Raw genomic sequence first — 19,731 nt, forward strand, 5'->3', positions numbered from 1 at the left:
GTGCGCAGGCTCGGCTCAGCGTAGCGCTCGAGGGCGGGACCGTCCGGTGGCCAGGACGCTCTCAGGTAGGCGGGACTGTGCACGAGCCGGCCGCGCCGGCGCCGCACGCCGGGTGTGACGTGCTAATTCTGCGCCGCCATCGGCGGTGGGCCTGGGGCTCGCGGGAGGGGAGAGAGGAGGAGGGGTGGTGGCGGTGGTGGAGGTGGAGGTGGAGGTGGAGGCTGAGGCTACGGCGGCGTTGGAGACGGCCGCGGCGGGGCGGCACGGCGCGCGGCCCAGAGCGTTGGCATCGTGAATTGAGACGGCTCCACCTGAAGACAGCAGGAGTGGCGGGGTCGCCGCCGTCCGAAAGATGAGCCGGAAAGCCTGAGGCGGAGACACCCGCCTTGGGGCCCGTGTGGCCGGCTTCCCCGCTCTGGGTGAGGACGCCCCTTCCCCTCCCCCCCGCCCTTCTGTGGCCTCTTCCATTCCTGGTCTTCGCTCGCACCTAACTGGGCCCGAGAGGGCCTTTAAGGGACTTCAAGACCCGTGTGCTGAGCCGCCCTACGTTTCAGAACTGTACCGGGGAGGAAGGCATTCAGGTCTCCCAGGATAAGGCTGGGAAGATGCTGGTCTGTCTGGCTCCCACGGCTTAGTTCTGTCCCATCTCCTCGATTCGTCGCTAAGCGCCGGTTCGGTTCACTTCCACTTTTCTTCAAAATCTTCTCTTACCTATTTCCTGAGCCATAACCCTGGCAGCACCGGTTCCCACACCGTAGGCATATGTGCCCCTCCCCCGCCCCCCATAACATTCCAGGGTGAAAGGGAACTTCCCACTCGAGAACAAAGTTTTCCTGGTGAAAGTTGTCTTCCCAGGTCCCCGGATTAGAATTCCTGTGCTGAGCCATTTTCCTGAGCAAAGTAACCCTAAGACTTATAAGGACACCTATAGTGGCATTAAAACAGAGCCTGGAAATACTGGGTTTCATCCAAGGAGCGTACAAATAAAACTCTCCAAGGCCTGCCACTTTGTCATTTTCCATTGCTTTTCTACCTGTGCAAGGGAAGAAATGGCGACACATTCTGAAGGGTTTCTTGTGGAAGAGCCAAAGTTACAAGTTTTCACATTTTTCTTTATTTATATCTGAAATCAGAGGGGAAACGCTGCGAAACAGTTATCTTGGAGGAAGGAGTAGGATGTTTTGATTCTGATATTCAAGCTTTTGTTTTACAGGGTTACTGGAAGATGAAAGAGACTATACAAGGGACCGGGTCTTGGGGGCCTGAGCCTCCGGGACCCGGCACCACTTACTCAAACCCCAGAAGAGAACGTCTTCGATGGCCTCTGCCCCCTAAGCCCCGGCTCAAGTCAGGTGGTGGGTTTGGGCCGGATCCTGGGTCAGGGACCACAGTGCCAACTAGACGCCTCCCTGCCCCTCGTCCCTCTTTTGATGCCTCGGCTAGTGAAGAAGAGGAAGAGGAGGAGGAGGAGGAAGAGGAGGAGGAGGAGGAAGTAGCAGCTTGGAGACTACCCCCTAGATGGGGCCAGCTGGGGACCTCCCAGCGTTCTCGCCCTCTCCGATCCTCTCAGAGAAAAACCTGCTCACAGCGCCGGCGCCGAGCCATAAGAGCCTTCCAGATGCTGCTCTACTCAAAAAGCACCTCGTTGACATTCCACTGGAAGCTTTGGGGGCGCCACCGAGGCCGGCGGCGGAACCTCACACACACCAAGAACCATCTCTCACCCCAGGAAGGGGGTGCAACGCCACAGGTGCCATCACCCTGCTGTCGCTTTGATTCCCCCCGGGGACCACCCCCGCCCCGGCTGGGTCTGCTAGGTGCTCTCATGGCTGAGGATGGAATGAGAAGGTCACCACCCGTGCCCTCTGGGCCCCCCATGGAGGAAGATGGACTAAGGTGGACCCCAAAGTCTCCTCTGGAGCCCGACTCTGGTAAGATGGGAAATGGAATGGGAAGGGTGAAAAGCCTGGATCACCAAGAGTCTGTTGCTGCGCTGGGAATTCGGCCTAAGGAAAGCAGAGTGAGGTTTCCAGAGCAGCTGTGAAATGATTTCACTAAGCCTTAATTTGAAAGGCCTGGTTTTGGCACCTGTAATCTATCACTTGGGAGACTAAGACAGGAGAACGGTGAATCAAGATCTTACCTGGGTTGCAAAGAAAACTATCCACATGGGAGTGGGGGAATCTCGTTTGAGCAGGAATGAGGCCTGGAACACAGGGATAGGAAACAGATCCTTGAGTAGCTGTCCCATGGTCTTCCAGATAACAAAGGGGGCTATGGTTTAGGAAAATCAGCGTTGTCCATTTGCAAAGCCTCCTTCCTCTCATGTTAAAGCTTATGCTATCTCCACAGGTTACTCTTTGTTGTTGTGGGATGGAGGCTTTACAATTAGAATAGATCATCTGTACATTTTTATTTTTTTAATTATTTTTTTTTTTTTTGAAACAGAGTTTTTCTGTGTATCCGTGGATGCCCTGAAACTCACTCTATACAGGTTGGCCTGGAACTCACAAGAGATCCACCTGCCTCTGCCTCTTAAGTGCTGGGACTAAATGAGTATGCTGCCATTGCCTAGCTTAGATTTTAACATTTCTATTTAGAATATTTCCTCTTTGGAGAACTCCAGCTAAATAATTTATAATCTGTGTTAGTATTATTGAATCTTCTTTATATACTGTTTACTATGTTAGGTGTTAAAAAACATTTATTGGTATCAGATATTTCTGAAGCCTCTCTGAATCAGTCTTCTGCTTTCCTCCTACTCTTTTGGGTTTTTGAGGCAGGGTTTCTCTTTGTAGCCCTACCTGTCCTGGAACTAGCTGTGTAGACCAGGCTGGCCTCTGCCTCCTGAGTGCTGGGATTAGAGTGAGCTACCACTCCACCACTGCCTGGCTTTCTTTTTCCTCTTAAAAATTCTTTGGACATCTTACATTAGACTCTTTCAAGGGGGGATGTCTGCATTGCATAAGGTTATATTGCTAGATTCTGCTTCAGTCCATGTTTTATGGTCTTATTTGTATGCATCCATTCTTTACTTGGGCCAGCTTCTCATTCCTATCCTTTTTCCATGCCTTACAGGCCTCCTCTCGTGCACTCTGCCTAATGGTTTTGGGGGAATGTCTGGTTCCGAAGGGGAGCGCAGCCTGGCACCCCCTGATGCCAGCATACTCATCAGCAATGTGTGCAGCATTGGGGACCATGTGGCTCAGGAACTTTTTCAGGGGTCTGACTTGGGCACTTCAGAAGAGGCAGAGCGGCCTGAAGAAAAAGCTGGCCAGCACAGCCCCCTGCGGGAGGAACACGTGACCTGTGTGCAGAGTAAGCTTTTAGAGAACTTAAGTCTCCTTTTGGCCAACTCCAAGATCAGAGTCTAAAGCCTCACCTTCTCTTCTCTCCTACCTCTGTTTAGGCATTTTAGATGAATTCCTTCAAACTTACGGTAGCCTCATTCCCCTCAGTACTGATGAAGTTGTAGAGAAATTGGAGGACATTTTCCAACAGGAGTTCTCTACACCCTCCAGGTGAGGTTTGAAGGCAGGGCTTGGATCTTGGGGAGGTGGAGAGAATGTTTTTCCTCCTTTAGGGATTAAAAGCTACAGCTGCAGGAGAGGTAGCTGTAAAGTGCCTAGCCCTGTACAACTAGGGACTATCTTTAGGATACTGTGAGACACTGAAAAGGACACTGATTTGTCCTGTGCTTCTTTCTGGGGAGTGGGAGACCCTCAAAAGGACTTGTGAAGAAGAAAAGTTGTTTTAGAATCTTATTCTAGATAGTAGTGGGTACTTTTGTCTGCCCCAGCCCCATTAGCTCTTGTGTGATTGCAAACCTTTGGCCTGTTCAGGAAGAGTCTAGTACTGCAACTGATCCAGTCCTACCAGCGCATGCCAGGCAATGCCATGGTAAGGGGCTTCCGGGTATCCTATAAACGACATGTGCTCACCATGGATGACTTGGGGACCTTATATGGACAGAACTGGCTCAATGACCAGGTAAGCGGAGGGAGATGAACAGGGCTGGAAAAGGCCTTTGGAGAGTGAAGCCTTTTGCATAGGGGAACATTGTACTCATGCTACACAGGGCAACTTGCTTTCTTCTTTTCCCCAGGTGATGAACATGTATGGAGACCTGGTCATGGACACAGTCCCTGAAAAGGTAGGTCCAGATTTTTTTCTGACACCCCCAGGGTTTCTATGTGTAGCTCTGGTTTTCCTGGCCTTGAACTCAGAGATCCACCTGCCTCTGCTTCTGGTGCTAGGATTAAAAGGCATCCACTCATCACCGGCACTACCAGATTCTTTAATCCCCAGAAATTTCGCAATTCTTAGCAGGTGGCTTTTTTTTTTTTTTTTTTTGGTTTGTTTTGGTTTTTCTAGACAGGGCTTCTCTGTATTGCTTTGGAGCCTGTCCTGAAATTAGCTCTGTAGATCAGGCTGGCCTCGAACTCACAGAGATCTGCCTGCCTCTGCCACCCCTCTGTGTCCTGGGATTAAAGGCGTGTGCCACCAACAATTGGCTATTCTTAGCAGTTTTTATATCACCTTTCATTTCTTCCATTTTATATAACTAGGATCTATGTTTTGAAAGAAGAGGTAGTCAGTGGTGATTTATTTTAAATCTGTAAACCAATCTTTAGCGTTTTAGTTAACCCCAATAGTTGAGACAGGAAATTATCTGGAAGAGGTTAAAAACAGTTCTGTGCCAACCAGTGGTGGCACACACCTTTTATCTCAGCACTCAAGACACTGGGGATCTCTGTGAGTTCAAGGTCAGCCTGGTCTACAAAGTTCTAGGACACAGCCAGGGTGTTTACACAGAGAAACCCTGTCTCAAAACCAAAAAAATAAAAAATAAAAGCAAAGCCACAGTTCTACTTTACTATTAAGTGAATTAGAGTGGCAGTCCTTGAAGCCATTTCATTTAGGCCATATGAAAGGGAATGTGGATTGGGAGGGTAGGAGGGAACTTTGTGGGCAACACTGAAGTCTTTTAATTCTATCCAGCTTGTTTGTGTCTTTGGCATAGGTGCATTTCTTCAACAGTTTCTTCTATGATAAACTCCGTACCAAGGGTTATGATGGGGTGAAAAGGTGGACCAAAAATGTGAGTTATGAATTCAGAACTACTTGTGGAGCATCTTATCTTTAATATTTTAAAGAGTTTTCCATTCCTTGAGCCCTTCCCCTGACTCTGGTTTTCATTCTGCTAAATCTTAAATGTCTTGTGTGCTGGCAGTGTTTTAGGAACACTGAATATTGTAAGGATACAATATTCAATAAGGAAATAATCTTGCCTTGATGGAATGAGGACAAGTCATAAAGTCCTGTGAGCATTTGAAACAGTGTGACAGTATGAGTGGTGGTACTTTAGATTGGATGTAGCTCTTACAGGACTTAGTAAGGCCTCCCACATGTGAAAGCTAGGAATCACCATGTGCAGTCTGGGAAACAGTGCTCTAAGCAAAAGGAACAACAGATAGAAAAAGGAACCCAGATAGAAAAAGAATATGCTTTGAATACAATGACTAAAGTCAGAATGATAGAAAATTGGGCAGAGAAGATCATGTGAGATGTGTAAAGTAAACTGATAAAGATGTTACTATGTGTATAGTGAGAAGTCATTGAAAAATTAATTGTATTTCTACTGTGTGGATGTTGAGGCCATGGTATGCATGTGGAGATCAGAAAGACAACTTGCAAGAATCAGTTATTTCCTTCCGTTATGTGGGTACTATAGAGCTCAAACTCAGGTAGTCAGGCTTGGTGGAAGGAAGCACCTTTACCTGTTAAGCATCTTACCAGCCCTACCAGACTAGAGACACTTTGTGTGTGATGCTCCCATTCAGTGATGAAGTGAAAGGGAAAAGTAGTCCTGGTGAAGGAGCGGGACTGGAGTGCCAGAGTGGGAGTCGAGAGGCTTCATCTAGTTCCACAGGGAGAACCAGTAGACCTTGCGGGTTGCTTGTGGGACATGAAGACAGCAGAGGAGGAGGGTCCCTGGGTTTGGGGCTTAAGTAATAGAAGGGTTTGGGGTGAACTTGAGAATTTCTGTAGGTTTCTTTGCCCTGTAATTGAAAGGTCAGGAAATTTCTTCAATGACAAAGGAATGCTGATTCTAACACCCACTTGCTTTCCTTCCTCCTGTCACTTAACACTACCTATCTCCCCCTCAAATACACCCCCCCCAAAAAAAAAAGTAGCTAGACTACAACTTCGAATCACTCACCACTGGACTACAACCGCCCTAGCCCTAGCTCCATGTTTACTCAGGGCCCTGGTGAGCCTTGTTTTCTTTCAGTAGAGGCAAGAGTGACAATACAGTGAAAAAACCTCGGCCTTCTGTATACTGAGTTAAATGTCTGTGTGGGTCAGCGAGATGGCCCAGTAAGCAAAGTTACTTGCTTTTTTTTTTTTTTTTTTTTTTTTTGTTTTTGTTTTTGTTTTTTTGTTTTTTTGTTTTTTGAGACAGGGTTTCTCTATGTAGCTTTGGAACCTGCCCTGGAATTTGCTTTGTAGACCAGGCTGGCCTCCAACTTTACAGAGATCGCTTGCCTCCCGAGTGCTGGGATTAAAGGTGTGTGCCACCAATGCCTGGCCAGGTAAATGTACTTGCTGCCAAGCTGTATGACTTGAATTTGATCCCTGGGACTCACATGGTGAAAGGAGACAATCAACTTGTCCTCTGACCTCCACACATGCATCATGGCATGTGTGCCCCCTCCTCCCAGTAATGAGCACACATTTAAAAAAATGTGTTTCCTGTGATAGTGCTTACTTCTGTGACCTTGAGCAATTACTTGCCGAATTGGCAGTTTTGTGTCTTGAGTGATACAAGAACTTGTGGTAGGGTAGCTACATAAGCATGTATTCTATATGGTCAGTAATGAGTTTAATCCCTGTAATGAATGAGGATGGCTACTTATGCTCTCTTCCTCAGATAAGGTTTAGAGGGTTAAGTAGCTTGCTCATGGACATGGACCAGTAAGTGTAGAAGCTGGATTTCAAACTTGGCAGTGTGGCACCAAAATCCTGAGTCTTATTTTGTTTTTGCTATTATTAGGAGTGTGTTGGTGTTCTGCCTGCAGGAGTGTCTGGACCATGTGTATGCAGTCCCATTGAAGCAAGAAGCCAGGGCATCAGGTCCCTGGATCTTAAGTTAGAGATGGTTGTGAGCCATCGTGTCAGTGCTGGGAATTGAACCCTGGTCCTCAGGAACAGTAGTCAGTGCTCTTAACCTGTGAGCCATCTCTCTAGCTCTAGAGTCTGGGTTTTACCCAGACTTTTTCCTTTAATGTATGAGTACCAGACAGGATCTCATGTAGGAGACACTGGTCCTGAATTCCTAATTCTACCTCCTAACTGCTAGAATTACAAGGCACATGTGTGTTTGCTCTATTCTTATTCTAATTTTCTTCTTTACTATCAAATATCTCAATATCAGACAGGTGTGATGGGTGCACCCCCCCCCCCCCCCCCGTTTCTTTATAGCCCTGTCTTGGAACTCGCTTTGTAGACCAGTCTAGTCTTGAACTCACAGAGATCTGCCTGCCTATGTCCCCCAAGTGCTGGGATTAAAGGCACTAAGGAGAGAGAAGCAGGGAGAGCTCACTGAATTTGAGGCCAGCCTGGTCTACAAAGTGAGTTCCAGGATAGCCAGGCTGTGTACAGAGACCCTGTCTCAAAAATTCAAAACTACAAATAAACAAAGCATTATCTGGGCTAGGAAGATAGCTCAGCCTATAGAGTGAATACAAGGATTTAAGTTTGATTCCTACCTATAACAGCCAGGCCAAAGGGTAGTCATAATACCAATGCAGTGGAAGTGGAGATAATTGGATTCCTGGGACTTGCTGGCCAGCCTGCCAAGCTTACTTGTTGAGTTCTAGGTCAGTGAGTGACTTAGTCTTAAATAAAAGGTTGACACTGGTACACACTCAAAGTTGTCCTCTGGCCTCCATATGCATGGCACATAATAACATACACACAGAATCTAAACAACAGGGTAGTGATGTAATTCAGTAGTGAAGTGCTTGCTTAGCATGCAGGAGACCCTGAGTTGTATTCTAAGCGCTGCTCCCCCCCCAACAGAAAACCCTCCCATAACTATTAACATCCAAAGCTGAGCATCTAGGATCTGTATTTTATGACTCCTTTGCCTGTTGCATAATTTCTCTTTAGAATCCTCATGGCAGTCAGCAGGATTTTCTGTTGTTTGACCTCCAGCACTCTCTCTTCAGGTTGACATCTTCAATAAGGAACTGCTGCTAATCCCCATTCATCTGGAGGTGCACTGGTCCCTTATCTCAGTTGATGTAAGACGACGCACCATCACCTATTTTGACTCACAGCGCACTCTAAACCGCCGATGCCCTAAGGTTTGAGGAGGTTATGGGAAAGCAACTAGTAAAGATGTAGAGTAATCTGGCTATAAGCCATTTCAGGAAGAACTGTGGGCTTGAGTCTGAGGCGTTACTTGTGCATGGCATTTGTCACCATCATACTCTGCTGGTAAATGATGAAGGTATCACTTTCTTTTTCTTTGCCCACATAGCATATTGCCAAGTATCTTCAGGCAGAGGCAGTAAAAAAAGATCGACTGGATTTCCACCAGGGCTGGAAAGGTTACTTCAAAATGGTGAGTTTCCAGAAGGAAATGGAATAACATGATGGTGAGGGTAGTGGATAGGAGGTGGAAATCGAATTCATAACATCTGAAAGTATCCAAGTGAACAATAGGTTCTTGCTTTCTATTCTCTAGAATGTGGCCAGGCAGAATAATGACAGTGACTGTGGTGCCTTTGTGTTACAGGTAAGCAAATGAGGAGGCCTCCTCCTTAGCTCTGGAGTCAGTGGCTTAGGGTTGTTGGTAGGTTCTTGTTTCAGTTGGTTCATCCAAATTGTAGAGCAGGGAGTACCTTTTGTGTGTCACACAGAAACCGTAATTTCAATGGTCTTCTCCAGGCCTCTCTCCAGAGTTGGTTCTCTCTGGCTTTGGTCTTCAAGAGAGGATTCCCAACATCCTTCTTCCCCTAACTCAATGTATGTTCTCCTACTAGAACACAGGATATATTATGTAGAGTGTTTTTCAACCCTAAGCTTATTAAGACACTAATGCCAGTCTGTATGAGAACTGGTTGACATTCTCTGAAAGATCAAGATGAAGATTTAGTTTGTGTGAAATGTGTAGCACAGGCCCTGATTTGGGTGGGATGTTCAGTGAATGGTTCTCATGGCCTGCTTTGTTAACACCTAGTACTGCAAGCACCTGGCCCTGTCTCAGCCATTCAGCTTCACCCAGCAGGACATGCCCAAACTTCGACGGCAGATCTACAAGGAACTGTGTCACTGCAAACTCACTGTGTGAGCCACATACCCCACAGACCCTTAGCCCATTAATGGGCAGGGGAACAAAGGAGACCCTTCCTAAGAAACTCCAGTTCCTTTCGTCTCCCCACCCAACTCCCTTTGGATTTTCATATTTAAATGTTTTGATTTCTGTATTTTGTTTTCTTTGCGAGAATGTTGATTTCTGATGGGAAGGGACTGGCCACACGCAACCCCTTTACTCCCTCTCTAGGGGAATGCTCCCTTGTGGCCTAGGTGAAGCATCCATTCCTCCTTCCATGTTCAGGGGGGCAGGAAAACTGTGGTGGGGGGAGGGGCGGGCAAAGGGATTACTGCCTGCCAGATCTTCAGACTTTTTTTTATATATATAAATATATATATATAAAAATGCCACGGTCCTGCTCTGGTCAATAAAGGATCCTTTGAAGATACATAAGTGGTGGTCTTCCTTGAGGGACCTTACAACAGCTGATGCCTATCTCAGGCCTTCTTCCAGCTAGTATTGTTAGCTACCCCCTTTTCAGGTCTTAGATCTCAAAAAGCCAGCTTTCTATATATGCCAGCACTTTATCATTCAAACAGATCCTCCAGGGCAGCGGAGCAGAGGGCAGGAAGAAGAGGAATTAAGACTGAAGGGAGCCTGAGAATAACAGCTAAAAGAACCAGTGATGGAGTGGGCCAAGTACCCTGACAGCATACTTTTGCCTATGCCTCTAGCCCATAAATAGGTTCTAGCCTTTTTCCCTCCAGCTAGAGAAACTTTCCTATCCCCTGGGATATCTATACTGGTTCTTTCATCTTGCTGGATTGTGAACACACTAGTATTTAGTGGGCAGAAGACTAAACCTTCGGTCTTGTAGAAACCTGTAGCAGAGATGTAAAGGGAAGTGGTAGTCCCGGGTGCCCGGAAGTCCCTGGAGGCTAAGGCCTCACCCCCATCGCTTGATAGGACCCGCTGAACCACATGACTTAAGGCACGATCGCCTCCGCACGTGTAAAGGTGCTGGGCTCCAAGATGGCTGCCCTGCCGCGAGGCCCGACTTCTGTATGTCACTTCCGTACCAGTGAGAAAGGCGTGCCCTTCAGCCAATGAGGCCGTAGGGCGGGCCTCCACCTTGATAGGCATTCAAATTACCCAATAGGGCGTACGAGCTGAAGCGCCTACAAACTAACGTCACGTCGAGTTGCAGAGTGCCGGCAGGCGGGGCAGAGGCGGCCAAGCCAATGCGATGGCTGGGGCGGGGTCGGGCGCTCTATAAGTTGTCGATAGGCGGGCACTCCGCCCTAGATTCTAAGGATCATGTCTGCGAGTCAGGATTCTCGGTAAGAAAGGCATTTGCAACAGGCTGTGGCTACTTACCCCGCCGCTCCCTTCCGAAGGTCCCACGGGGGGGGGGAGTTCACCCCAAACCTGCCGTGTTGCGGGGGAAACGAGCCGGGAGAATACGTCCGGGGGGGAGGGCGGCAAGGGAAAGATCCACGGCGGACGCCGCCACCAGCGTGGAGACGGGGAAGGACAGCCTGGCTAGGGCGGAGGGCGCGAGGTTCGTCACGAGGCCTGTGCCCGAGGGGATGCCGTACGCGAAGCCCGGGTACTGAAAGGCACGACGAGGTGTTGACCTAGCGTGGGAAAGAGGAGAGGCGGCTGCGCGGCCCGGAGCCGGCCGGTCTGGTTGCCTCCCTGTGTCGGGCAGGGCGCGCGCGCGAGGGTTCCGGAGGATTCTGGCGGTACCACTCGCGACAGGCAGGGGTGCCTGCATCTTCAGCCAGTCCCTTCGTCGCTCTTGGAATGTGGGTCTGGGAAGAAGAGACCGGCCGTTCAGGGTGCTGGTTTTCATGACGGCCAGGACTGAGCTTAAGCCCGAGGAGCGGCCGCGTGAGGCACCAGGAGCCCTCACGGCGCCGGGCGGGCGGGTCCATTTTGCCGCACAAGCCGGGCAATTGGCAAACTGCGGATGGGCAGGTCCACTTTCCTTCGGGGGTGAGCGGCCTGAGGTATGGGAGGGCGACGCCATTTCTCGACGGGGGCGGGCGGGCTGCGGATTGTCTCATGGCGGGGGAGACGCCGCCGAGTGGCGGAGCGAATGAGCACATGGCTGCTTAAGAAGCTCCCCTCCCCCAGTCTGCTTCGCTTGTCTGTGTTGTGCAATCTCCCCCTTAGCTAACTCGGCTGGGGCTCATTGTGCGCGAGGCCGCCACCGCCCGCGGCCTCCCACATCCGGGTACTGGGGGGGGGCTGGCGGAGGGAGTGGGGGAGGGAGCGGGCGGCGTGACGTGGGGGGAAGGGGACGGCCCACCCTCGGAGCTCCGAGGTGAAGGGCGGGACTTCCGGTGGCCTTGGTACTGGGGAGGAGGTGCACACGCTTTGATCGGTCAAGACCACAACATGTGGGTCTGGCAGCAAAGATTGCTTTTCGCCCTCGTGTTTATTAACAGAAGGGTCACCCTAAAAATGCCTCTTGATTTTCTTTTTTTTTTTTTTTTTCCCCATTGGGAAGGAACGGGTATTGAGTAGGGAATGGGTTGGTTGCTTCTGTGCTCCTGGAGCAGGTAGCAAAACTAGTGCTTTGAATCAACAGATCCAGAGACAATGGCCCCGACGGGATGGAGCCTGAAGGCGTCATCGAGGTGAGGCAAGAACATTCTGCTACTACCCCGTCAATGAGTTTGCTCTCCTATTCAATCCCCAGCTGTACATGTCTGACGCAAACAGGCACCTTCTTATAGTGACAGTGACCTCGGATGTCTAGAATGGGATGGCAGATTTGGGGTGGAGTGGCTGTGCAGCTTTTTTGTAAACACATACTGCTGTCTTCCTAAATTCTAATTTCTTTATATTCTGCAGAGTAACTGGAATGAGATTGTGGATAGCTTTGATGACATGAATCTCTCAGAATCCCTCCTCCGTGGTATTTATGCCTATGGTTTTGAGAAGCCCTCAGCCATCCAGCAGCGAGCCATTCTACCTTGTATCAAGGGTAAGAATTGTCAGGATAGATTTAAAGTGTCCTGACCTGGAGTGACATTGATTTGGTGGTGGGCATAGCAACCAGAGGGGAGCAATGTTATTTCTGGCTCCTTGTACCTAGGTCATGCCTTGGAAACAGGAGTTGATGTTCCCAGTTTTTATTTTTAATGTTTTGTGTCTAGCTCAAGTGGGTGTGGTATGAGTTCATAATGTTCTGGTACCCTGAACTTTGTCACAATATCTGGGTGGCAAAAATTTGAGGCCCCCTCTTTGCTTATATTCTCCTATTGTCTGTCAGTGAGCCCAAGGTGCATAAACCTTTACCACATGTAATTCTTGATCTGATTGTAGGATATGATGTGATTGCTCAAGCCCAGTCTGGGACTGGGAAAACAGCTACATTTGCCATATCAATTCTGCAGCAGATTGAGTTAGATCTGAAGGCTACTCAAGCTTTGGTTCTGGCACCCACTCGTGAGTTGGCTCAGCAGGTAAGAGTGGCTTCTTTCCTCTTTAATTGATTGACCAGTTTCAGGTCCAGTGCGTTTTCTAGAATTAGAATTGGTAAATGGGTTGGTAGCAGAACTGTTGACTAATTGGGCTAATTATCAAATATTTTTCTACCAGCAAAACCACTTCCTTTGGCAAAATGGAAAGGGAAGTGGAGTCCAGCTGGCAGGGTCAGCTACTTTATGAAGAAACCCTGGCAATGGGCAAAGAGACACCTTGTTGGTGGTGTTGTTCTTATATCAGCCAGGGGCAGAGCAGCTGGCAGTCCTTTGTTCATCCTAGCTTGATGCCTGACTTGGTGGCCAAAGCTGTTTCATGCCTAGGGCACAAAAATCCTGATGCTGCTTGGTTACTAATATTTAAACATAATATCTGGGTGCTGATGTAAGCGATGAATTAAGAGTCCTGTATGTCCAGGTCATCCATCCATCGGTTTTGCTTGGTGTGTGGGCTGAGGGTGTAGCTCAGTGGTGGAATAAGAAGTCTTGGGTTCTGTGGCAGGGATACAATAAATAAACATGTTGCTTATGCCACTGTGTTCAATCCCAGGCTTTAGAATGTGATGGAGCCTGTGAGTTTAAAGCCACAAGGGTTGGGCTAGTTTGTGTGTAGAATAGAAAACTTGAAGTTTGCCTGTGTTCAGAAACAAGGGTTCTGCCATTCATTTGTGATGTGTGTCTTAAGGAGATTAAGTAAATGGGCAGCTGTTTGTTCCAGCACATAAAGGGGAAAATACTAACAATAAGCTTGGGGGTTACAGCTCAAGCTAACTTAGATCTTTTCTTCAGATACAAAAGGTGGTCATGGCATTAGGAGACTACATGGGTGCCTCTTGCCATGCCTGTATTGGGGGCACCAATGTGCGTGCTGAGGTGCAGAAGCTGCAGATGGAAGCCCCCCATATCATCGTGGGCACCCCTGGCCGCGTGTTTGATATGCTTAACCGGAGATACCTGTGTGAGTGCTACTCTACACTTGCTGGGTCACTTTCCTATGATATTAGTTGCTCTGTGATGAACCCCATGCGTGTCATCTGAGCCCAGCTTCCCTGTTGCCTTAGCCCAGGTAGTGTTCTACTTACCAGGGCTATTTCCTACCCTGGCAGGGAGGCCTTAGGCAAAGGATCAATCCTTATATTCTGAGAGCAGACTGCCCCTTTCCTTGTCCTCTTATCAAGAAACTTGATTAAATGTTTCACATTTCTCTTATGTGTTGGTATCTTTTCTGCCTTGTAGCCCCCAAATACATCAAGATGTTTGTACTGGATGAAGCAGATGAAATGTTAAGCCGTGGGTTCAAGGACCAGATATATGATATATTCCAAAAGCTTAACAGTAACACGCAGGTAAGGAAAGCTGTAGTTGTAATAGGATAACCCATGGCTTGGTTGTGATGTTGAGTACAAGCTACCCTTGTTACTGATCCTTTTCCTCTCCCTACCCCCCAACTAGGTAGTTTTATTGTCTGCTACAATGCCCTCTGATGTCCTTGAGGTGACCAAGAAGTTCATGAGAGACCCCATTCGGATTCTTGTAAAGAAGGAAGAGTTGACTCTGGAGGGTATCCGTCAGTTCTACATCAATGTGGAAAGAGAGGTGGGGCCCAGTGCAGGAGGCGGGCCTGGTAGGAAGTTGTTGGTTATAGCCCCTGACTGATGTTTCCGGATCTCCAGGAGTGGAAGCTTGACACATTGTGTGACTTGTACGAAACCCTGACTATCACCCAGGCAGTAATCTTTATCAATACCAGAAGGAAGGTGGATTGGCTCACTGAGAAGATGCATGCCCGGGATTTCACTGTTTCCGCCATGGTAAGTTTTTTCAAATCTTGTAAATAGCTGTGTGTGCTTGTCTTTTAAGCATAAAATGCCAGAAGCCATGTGCTACTTGTTTTCTAGCATGGAGATATGGACCAAAAGGAACGAGATGTGATCATGAGGGAGTTCCGGTCTGGTTCTAGCAGAGTATTAATTACAACTGACCTGTTGGTGAGTAGAGGCCTGTTTTAGGGAAAGCTGGGTGGGGGTCACGAGTCCAAGGTGATTCCCTCTCCAAGGGGCTGACTAGTGCCCCTTTCAGGAACGTAGCAACTTGGAAGAAAACCTGGCATACCTGAGGTCTCTAGGGAACAAGAGGTGCTTGCTTGTTGCCTTGGCCTGCCTTGGCTGCCTACATGTATGCCCAGTCAGTTTGGACAGATTGTATCCTCTGACAGCTCTGTGATCTTTCTTGACCTAGGCCAGAGGCATTGATGTGCAGCAGGTCTCCTTAGTCATCAATTACGACCTTCCCACTAACAGGGAAAACTACATCCACAGGTAAATGAAGATCTGCAATGCCAAACACTCATTGTGCTGAAATCCAAATGTCATCCTCTTTTCCACTCAATTATTTTTCCCCCCTTAGAATTGGTCGTGGTGGTCGCTTTGGGCGTAAAGGTGTGGCTATTAATATGGTGACAGAAGAAGACAAGAGGACTCTTCGAGACATTGAGACATTCTACAACACCTCCATTGAAGAGATGCCCCTCAATGTTGCTGACCTCATTTGAGGAGCTGTCCTGCTACCTGGCCCTAGCCAGGGTTCAGTCCTTGGGGGCTAAGGAACAGCTGGAGGGGGGAGGGAAGGGAGCCAAGGGATGGACATCTTGTTTTTGTTTTTTGTTTTTTTTTTTTTTTCTCTCTCTCTCTCTCTCTCTCTCTTTGAATAAATGTCACTTTTTGAGGCAAAAAGAAGGAACCGTGAACATTAGATACCCTTTTCTTTGGGGTAGGTTCTGCCCCAGGCGCCGTCTCCTTCCCTCACCCCCAAAACACTAATCCATTTCCCTAACCTAGTCACCTGATTCAAAAGACTTTGCTACTACTCCATCCAAGTCTCCAAAAGTGAATCAAGGGACTAATACATGTCTGGCCTCATTTGCTGGACCAAATCTACAGGGAGAGTCCCTGCATGAAGTTGTCCAGGGAATTGTCCCCAGGTGAGGGGAGCAGGGGAGAGAAAATGGTAGCCATTTTTACATTTTTTTGTATAGTATTTATTGATTCAGGAAACAAACATTCTGAATAAAATACTTGGAAACTGCCTGTTTGGGCTTCTTGTTTGCTCCTCTCCCACCTGCTGCTTGTGGATCAGCTCCTCCTGTTCATTATTACTGTGCTGTGTTGCCTCCTGCTGGTGTTTAAAAAATAAGTCATCCACTTACTGTACTGAAAGTACAATGCCCTTCACAAAAGGTTAGTCACTAGCATCACATGATGGCAGCTGTGAGGAACTTAATGTAGCGATGGGGTCAAGGAGTGAGTGAAGCCTAGTTCTGCTTAAGTGCTGACTGAGGCCTAACATTGTGGATGCTAATTGCCTACCCTTAGTTGTTTGAGGGTGGGGGTTTCCCTGTAGCTCTTGCTACCCTGGAACTCAAGGCAAGGCACACAGGGGTCCCAACCATTTAGGAAAAGGCCTCCTAATTTCTTTGCTTCCCTTGTAAACTCAAGTAGAACAAGTTTTGCTTAAGTAAGATCTTTATGAGTCAACTGCCTCATTTTTTTCACGTGGCAGCTAAAAACTTAGTACCTCCCACTCAAAGAGCCACTGCCAATCACAGCTTGATTGTGAAGAAAGTGACTAAAATGGGTGGCTGGAGCTGAGGTGTCTGAGTCAGGTTCGGGGGTGGGGTTGTCTGAGTTGAGGGAAGTACAACTTTCATTTCCTCTTCCAAGAGAAGGCAGAGTATCTGGGTTGAGGAAGGCACTGGTACAGCGCAGCTGGAACCCTGAGCTGCTCTACTATGAGGTTTGAAGTGCTTTGCTCAGTCTTGCTGGGGCTGCTTGTAGGTAAGGAGAATTGAGAGGTGTGGGAGGGAGAGAAGGAGGGAGGGCCGGGCAGGAACCTGTACCTGGGTGGCCAACCGATCTCTTGTTGAAAGCCCAAGGAACAGGGAAAGACTGTCCTCACAAGAAAGCCGCTACTCTCCTGCCATCCTTCACCGTGACACCTACAGCCACAGAAAGCACAGCAAGGCCTACTACCAGCCATAGACCCACCACCACCAGTCACAGGAATGTCACAGTTCATCCAACAAGTAATAGCACCACTACTAGCTTTGGACCCACAGCTTCCACTCATAACCCTGCCATGACCACCAGTCATGGGAATGTCACAGTTTATCCCACTACGAACAACGGCACTGCTACAAGTCCAGCAATTACCATCGGCCCTCACCCTGGACCACCTCCACCCTCTCCGAGTCCTAGTCCAGGCTCCAAGGGGGCTCTTGGAAACTACACATGGACTAATGGCTCCCAGCCCTGTGCTCAGCTCCAAGCACAAATTCAAATTCGAATTCTGTACCCAACCCAGGGTGGAGGAAAGGTAAAACTAAGGTAGTAGGGCTTAAATGGGGCAAGGGGTAAGTCCTGGGGTAATTTCAGACTCTTATTCTTTCACTTCTGTAGGCCTGGGGCATCGATATACTGAATCCCAACAAAACCAAGGTCCAGGGGAATTGTGACCATGCCTGTCCCCACCTTACTCTCTCATTTCCTTATGGACAGCTCACCTTTGGATTCAAACAGGTAGACAGCTTTGCCTTCACCCTCAACTCTTCCATGCCCCATACCTACACCTCCTTTGCTCTGTGGACATGATGCCACTGTCCTTGCTGCTCTGATCCTTTCTGTTAATCTCAAGGACACAGGGCAGGGGCAGAGCACAGTCTACCTCAACTACATGGCGCTGGAATACAATGTGTCCTTCCCACAGGCAGCACGTGAGTAACCTTCCCTTTCTCTTGCCACACTAGCTGGGGGGGAGGCTCATCAGGAGCTGGGAGTGGACTGAACTGACTATTACTAACTTCTTCAGAATGGACATTCTCAGCTCAGAATTCATCTCTTCGAGAGCTCCAAGCTCCCCTGGGCCAAAGCTTCTGTTGCAGAAATACAAGCATAGCTCTTTCTCCAGCTGTTCACCTTGACCTGCTCTCCCTGAGGCTACAGGCTGCTCAGCTTCCCAACACTGGACACTTGGGGCCATGTAAGACCTCTGTACCTCTTCCTTCCTCGAAGTATCCTGCTGCACAGGGAACCTCTTCCCCAGAGTGCTCTTTCTATACCCTAGTCTCCTCTACAAGACTGCCTAGTCCCTCTTTTACTTACTGCTCTAAACTACGGGGTTGCGCTCCTCATCAACCTCCTTCCCACCTTTATCCCATCCACCACTGCAGCAATCCCTAACCATCCCATCTTTCTACCAGGTTTCTCCTGCGCCAGTGACCAATCCCTCTTTCTGCCTCTCATCATTGGCCTGGTCCTCCTTGGCCTCCTCACCCTGGTGCTTATTGCCTTCTGCATTACCCGAAGACGACAATCAACCTATCAGCCCCTCTGAGCATTTGCTGCAATCCACTCTGGGCCACCAAGGAACACCCTCATTTCTTCAACTTGCAACTGACTCAAAGTTATTTTTCTTCCTTGTCTTTAAGAACAAAATTAGAGATTCTGTAATAGGGGATTAATAAACATGAATGGGTGTCCCACTCCTGATCACAAAAAGAGGATGAAGACTTTATGAAATCTTTGTCCTTGGCTTACCTTGCCCTGCCAGGATTAAAAGCCACGCGTTTCTCGTCATGTGCCTTCCCATGGTTGAGTCACTAGGGGACAGCTGGCCAGAAGGGATGAAACTACTAGAGTGACCAAATGCCTTCAAGAGGTTCATCCTTCAGTGTCTGGCACAGTGCTGGTAAACTGCCAGACTCCCTTCCTCCCTTCTGGGACCAATGACACCCATTCCCTTAACATAATGGATCAGTCCGTACTGTTGCCCTCTTCCTGATACTCTGGGTAGAGGTACAAACACAGCCAAAATATGAGTAATGTGTAATTTCATTTCAAAAAGGGTGATGCCAGTGGCTACCGAGCAAAGAATCCCTGTCCATTGTAGCCAGGGATAGATTCATGGAAGAAAGAACCCGCTGCAAAGAAGTGCACTAGCCTTGAGGCAGTGAGTGGCCTAGGGGAGACTTTAGGCCCAGCAAACACACCCTGACGCCTGTGTACCAGCGGGCGAGGAGATGGTGCCACATCCAGATTCTGAAAACGTCAGATGGCCACCTATTGTACCAAAATCAAGTACAAGCTCTACTATTTTGTTTTGTTTTTTGAGACAGGTTTTTCCGTGTAGCCTTGGCTGTCCTGGAACTCACTCTAGACCAGGCTGGCCTCAAATCCTGCCTCTGCCTCCAAGTGCTGGGATTAAAGGCCTGTGACATTAATCAGGCAAATCCTACTATTTATAGTGGGGCATACTGCAACCATTGGAAAGGATGGCTGTCATTCCAGTTTTAAGAGCCTCGTGAGGTTATAGAAATTCTTGGTGGACTGGAGCCCAGCACAGCTGAGAAGTACATGTGGCAGAAGCCACCCCTCCAGGAACAAGGAGCAGAACTCGTTAGGAGTGCCTACACAGCCTGAGAGCCAGGGGCACATCCGTAAGGGGAGAGAGAGCACAGAGAGTTGATGTCGGGGCATTGGGTGGTGGAATGCAGCCTGGAGTGACCCTAGGTGCCCTTTCCCAAACAAAAGATACTGGGAACCTTTTGCCTGTACCCCCTGAACCATCCCCAGCGTTCCAGCCTAGACATAGCAGAGGCTGAGTGTTGAGTCAGGGGCTGCTCTCCTGTAGCTGAAGTCGCGCTTCTGCTCCAAATCACCTTCCCACACCTGGACGAACCAGAGGAAAAAGCAGGGGACTGGGAGGGATGCCCAGCTCAGATTGGCCTCTTTCCGGTGCCATTCCCTCCGGAGTGAGCAAGAGGAAAAGATGAGAGCTGCAGCGCCCCGACTAGCGCCATCTTGACGACTCGCACTCTTTTCCTTTTCAACTTAAAATATAAAGTTAACCGAGAGAAGA

General features: G+C 48.6%; 3 protein-coding genes and 3 non-coding genes across 7 annotated transcripts; all 6 read left to right on the forward strand.

Annotated features, from left to right (window-relative positions):
- Nucleotides 1–204: 204 nt before the first annotated feature.
- Senp3 (SUMO specific peptidase 3) lies at nucleotides 205–9,497 on the forward strand. The gene is made up of 11 exons (XM_051180244.1): nucleotides 205–419; nucleotides 1,214–1,931; nucleotides 3,079–3,318; nucleotides 3,410–3,521; nucleotides 3,843–3,990; nucleotides 4,106–4,153; nucleotides 5,024–5,101; nucleotides 8,235–8,372; nucleotides 8,549–8,632; nucleotides 8,756–8,806; nucleotides 9,251–9,497. The coding sequence occupies exons 2-11, from the start codon at nucleotides 1,226–1,228 to the stop codon at nucleotides 9,359–9,361; spliced, it is 1,716 nt and encodes a 571-aa protein (XP_051036201.1). The 5' UTR covers nucleotides 205–419; nucleotides 1,214–1,225; the 3' UTR covers nucleotides 9,362–9,497.
- Nucleotides 9,498–10,508: 1,011 nt separating this feature from the next.
- Eif4a1 (eukaryotic translation initiation factor 4A1) lies at nucleotides 10,509–15,565 on the forward strand. 2 transcript variants are annotated; one of them, XM_051180248.1, is made up of 11 exons: nucleotides 10,509–10,665; nucleotides 11,922–11,970; nucleotides 12,188–12,320; nucleotides 12,662–12,801; nucleotides 13,609–13,777; nucleotides 14,056–14,165; nucleotides 14,272–14,415; nucleotides 14,493–14,630; nucleotides 14,718–14,807; nucleotides 15,058–15,137; nucleotides 15,226–15,565. In XM_051180248.1, the coding sequence occupies exons 1-11, from the start codon at nucleotides 10,643–10,645 to the stop codon at nucleotides 15,368–15,370; spliced, it is 1,221 nt and encodes a 406-aa protein (XP_051036205.1). In that variant the 5' UTR covers nucleotides 10,509–10,642; the 3' UTR covers nucleotides 15,371–15,565. The 2 variants fall into 2 exon arrangements, with proteins under 2 accessions (XP_051036205.1, XP_051036206.1); XM_051180249.1 differs by lacking the exon at nucleotides 10,509–10,665 and adding an exon at nucleotides 11,195–11,337.
- LOC127219878 (small nucleolar RNA SNORA48) lies at nucleotides 13,009–13,152 on the forward strand. The gene has a single exon (XR_007834310.1). It is a non-coding gene; the product is annotated as a small nucleolar RNA SNORA48 (small nucleolar RNA).
- LOC127219889 (small nucleolar RNA SNORD10) lies at nucleotides 13,826–13,966 on the forward strand. Its single transcript, XR_007834320.1, has one exon. It is a non-coding gene; the product is annotated as a small nucleolar RNA SNORD10 (small nucleolar RNA).
- LOC127219870 (small nucleolar RNA SNORA67) lies at nucleotides 14,852–14,996 on the forward strand. The gene has a single exon (XR_007834303.1). It is a non-coding gene; the product is annotated as a small nucleolar RNA SNORA67 (small nucleolar RNA).
- Nucleotides 15,566–16,532: 967 nt separating the features above from the next.
- Nucleotides 16,533–18,353, forward strand: Cd68 (CD68 molecule). Its single transcript, XM_051180254.1, has 6 exons — nucleotides 16,533–16,652; nucleotides 16,745–17,190; nucleotides 17,274–17,393; nucleotides 17,509–17,587; nucleotides 17,683–17,853; nucleotides 18,074–18,353. The coding sequence occupies exons 1-6, from the start codon at nucleotides 16,607–16,609 to the stop codon at nucleotides 18,205–18,207; spliced, it is 996 nt and encodes a 331-aa protein (XP_051036211.1). The 5' UTR covers nucleotides 16,533–16,606; the 3' UTR covers nucleotides 18,208–18,353.
- Nucleotides 18,354–19,731: the final 1,378 nt, after the last annotated feature.

This window comes from Phodopus roborovskii, unplaced genomic scaffold, assembly GCF_943737965.1.
Source record: "Phodopus roborovskii unplaced genomic scaffold, PHOROB, whole genome shotgun sequence".
Lineage (NCBI taxonomy): Eukaryota > Metazoa > Chordata > Mammalia > Rodentia > Cricetidae > Phodopus > Phodopus roborovskii.

Bases quoted from the DNA above. Each gene is read 5' to 3' on its own strand.
- Eif4a1 (XM_051180248.1), top strand. From the start codon at position 10,643: ATGTCTGCGAGTCAGGATTCTCG. The intron at 12,321-12,661 runs GTAAGAATTGTC...ATCTGATTGTAG, and splicing joins CATTCTACCTTGTATCAAGG to GATATGATGTGATTGCTCAA. The intron at 14,166-14,271 runs GTAAGGAAAGCT...CCCCCCAACTAG, and splicing joins AGCTTAACAGTAACACGCAG to GTAGTTTTATTGTCTGCTAC.
- Cd68 (XM_051180254.1), top strand. From the start codon at position 16,607: ATGAGGTTTGAAGTGCTTTGCTCAGTCTTGCTGGGGCTGCTTGTAG. The intron at 17,394-17,508 runs GTAGACAGCTTT...GTTAATCTCAAG, and splicing joins TCACCTTTGGATTCAAACAG to GACACAGGGCAGGGGCAGAG. The intron at 17,854-18,073 runs GTAAGACCTCTG...TCTTTCTACCAG, and splicing joins CACTGGACACTTGGGGCCAT to GTTTCTCCTGCGCCAGTGAC.
- Senp3 (XM_051180244.1), top strand. From the start codon at position 1,226: ATGAAAGAGACTATACAAGGGACCGGGTCTTGGGGGCCTGAGCCTCCG. The intron at 3,319-3,409 runs GTAAGCTTTTAG...ACCTCTGTTTAG, and splicing joins ACACGTGACCTGTGTGCAGA to GCATTTTAGATGAATTCCTT. The intron at 8,633-8,755 runs GTGAGTTTCCAG...TCTATTCTCTAG, and splicing joins GGAAAGGTTACTTCAAAATG to AATGTGGCCAGGCAGAATAA.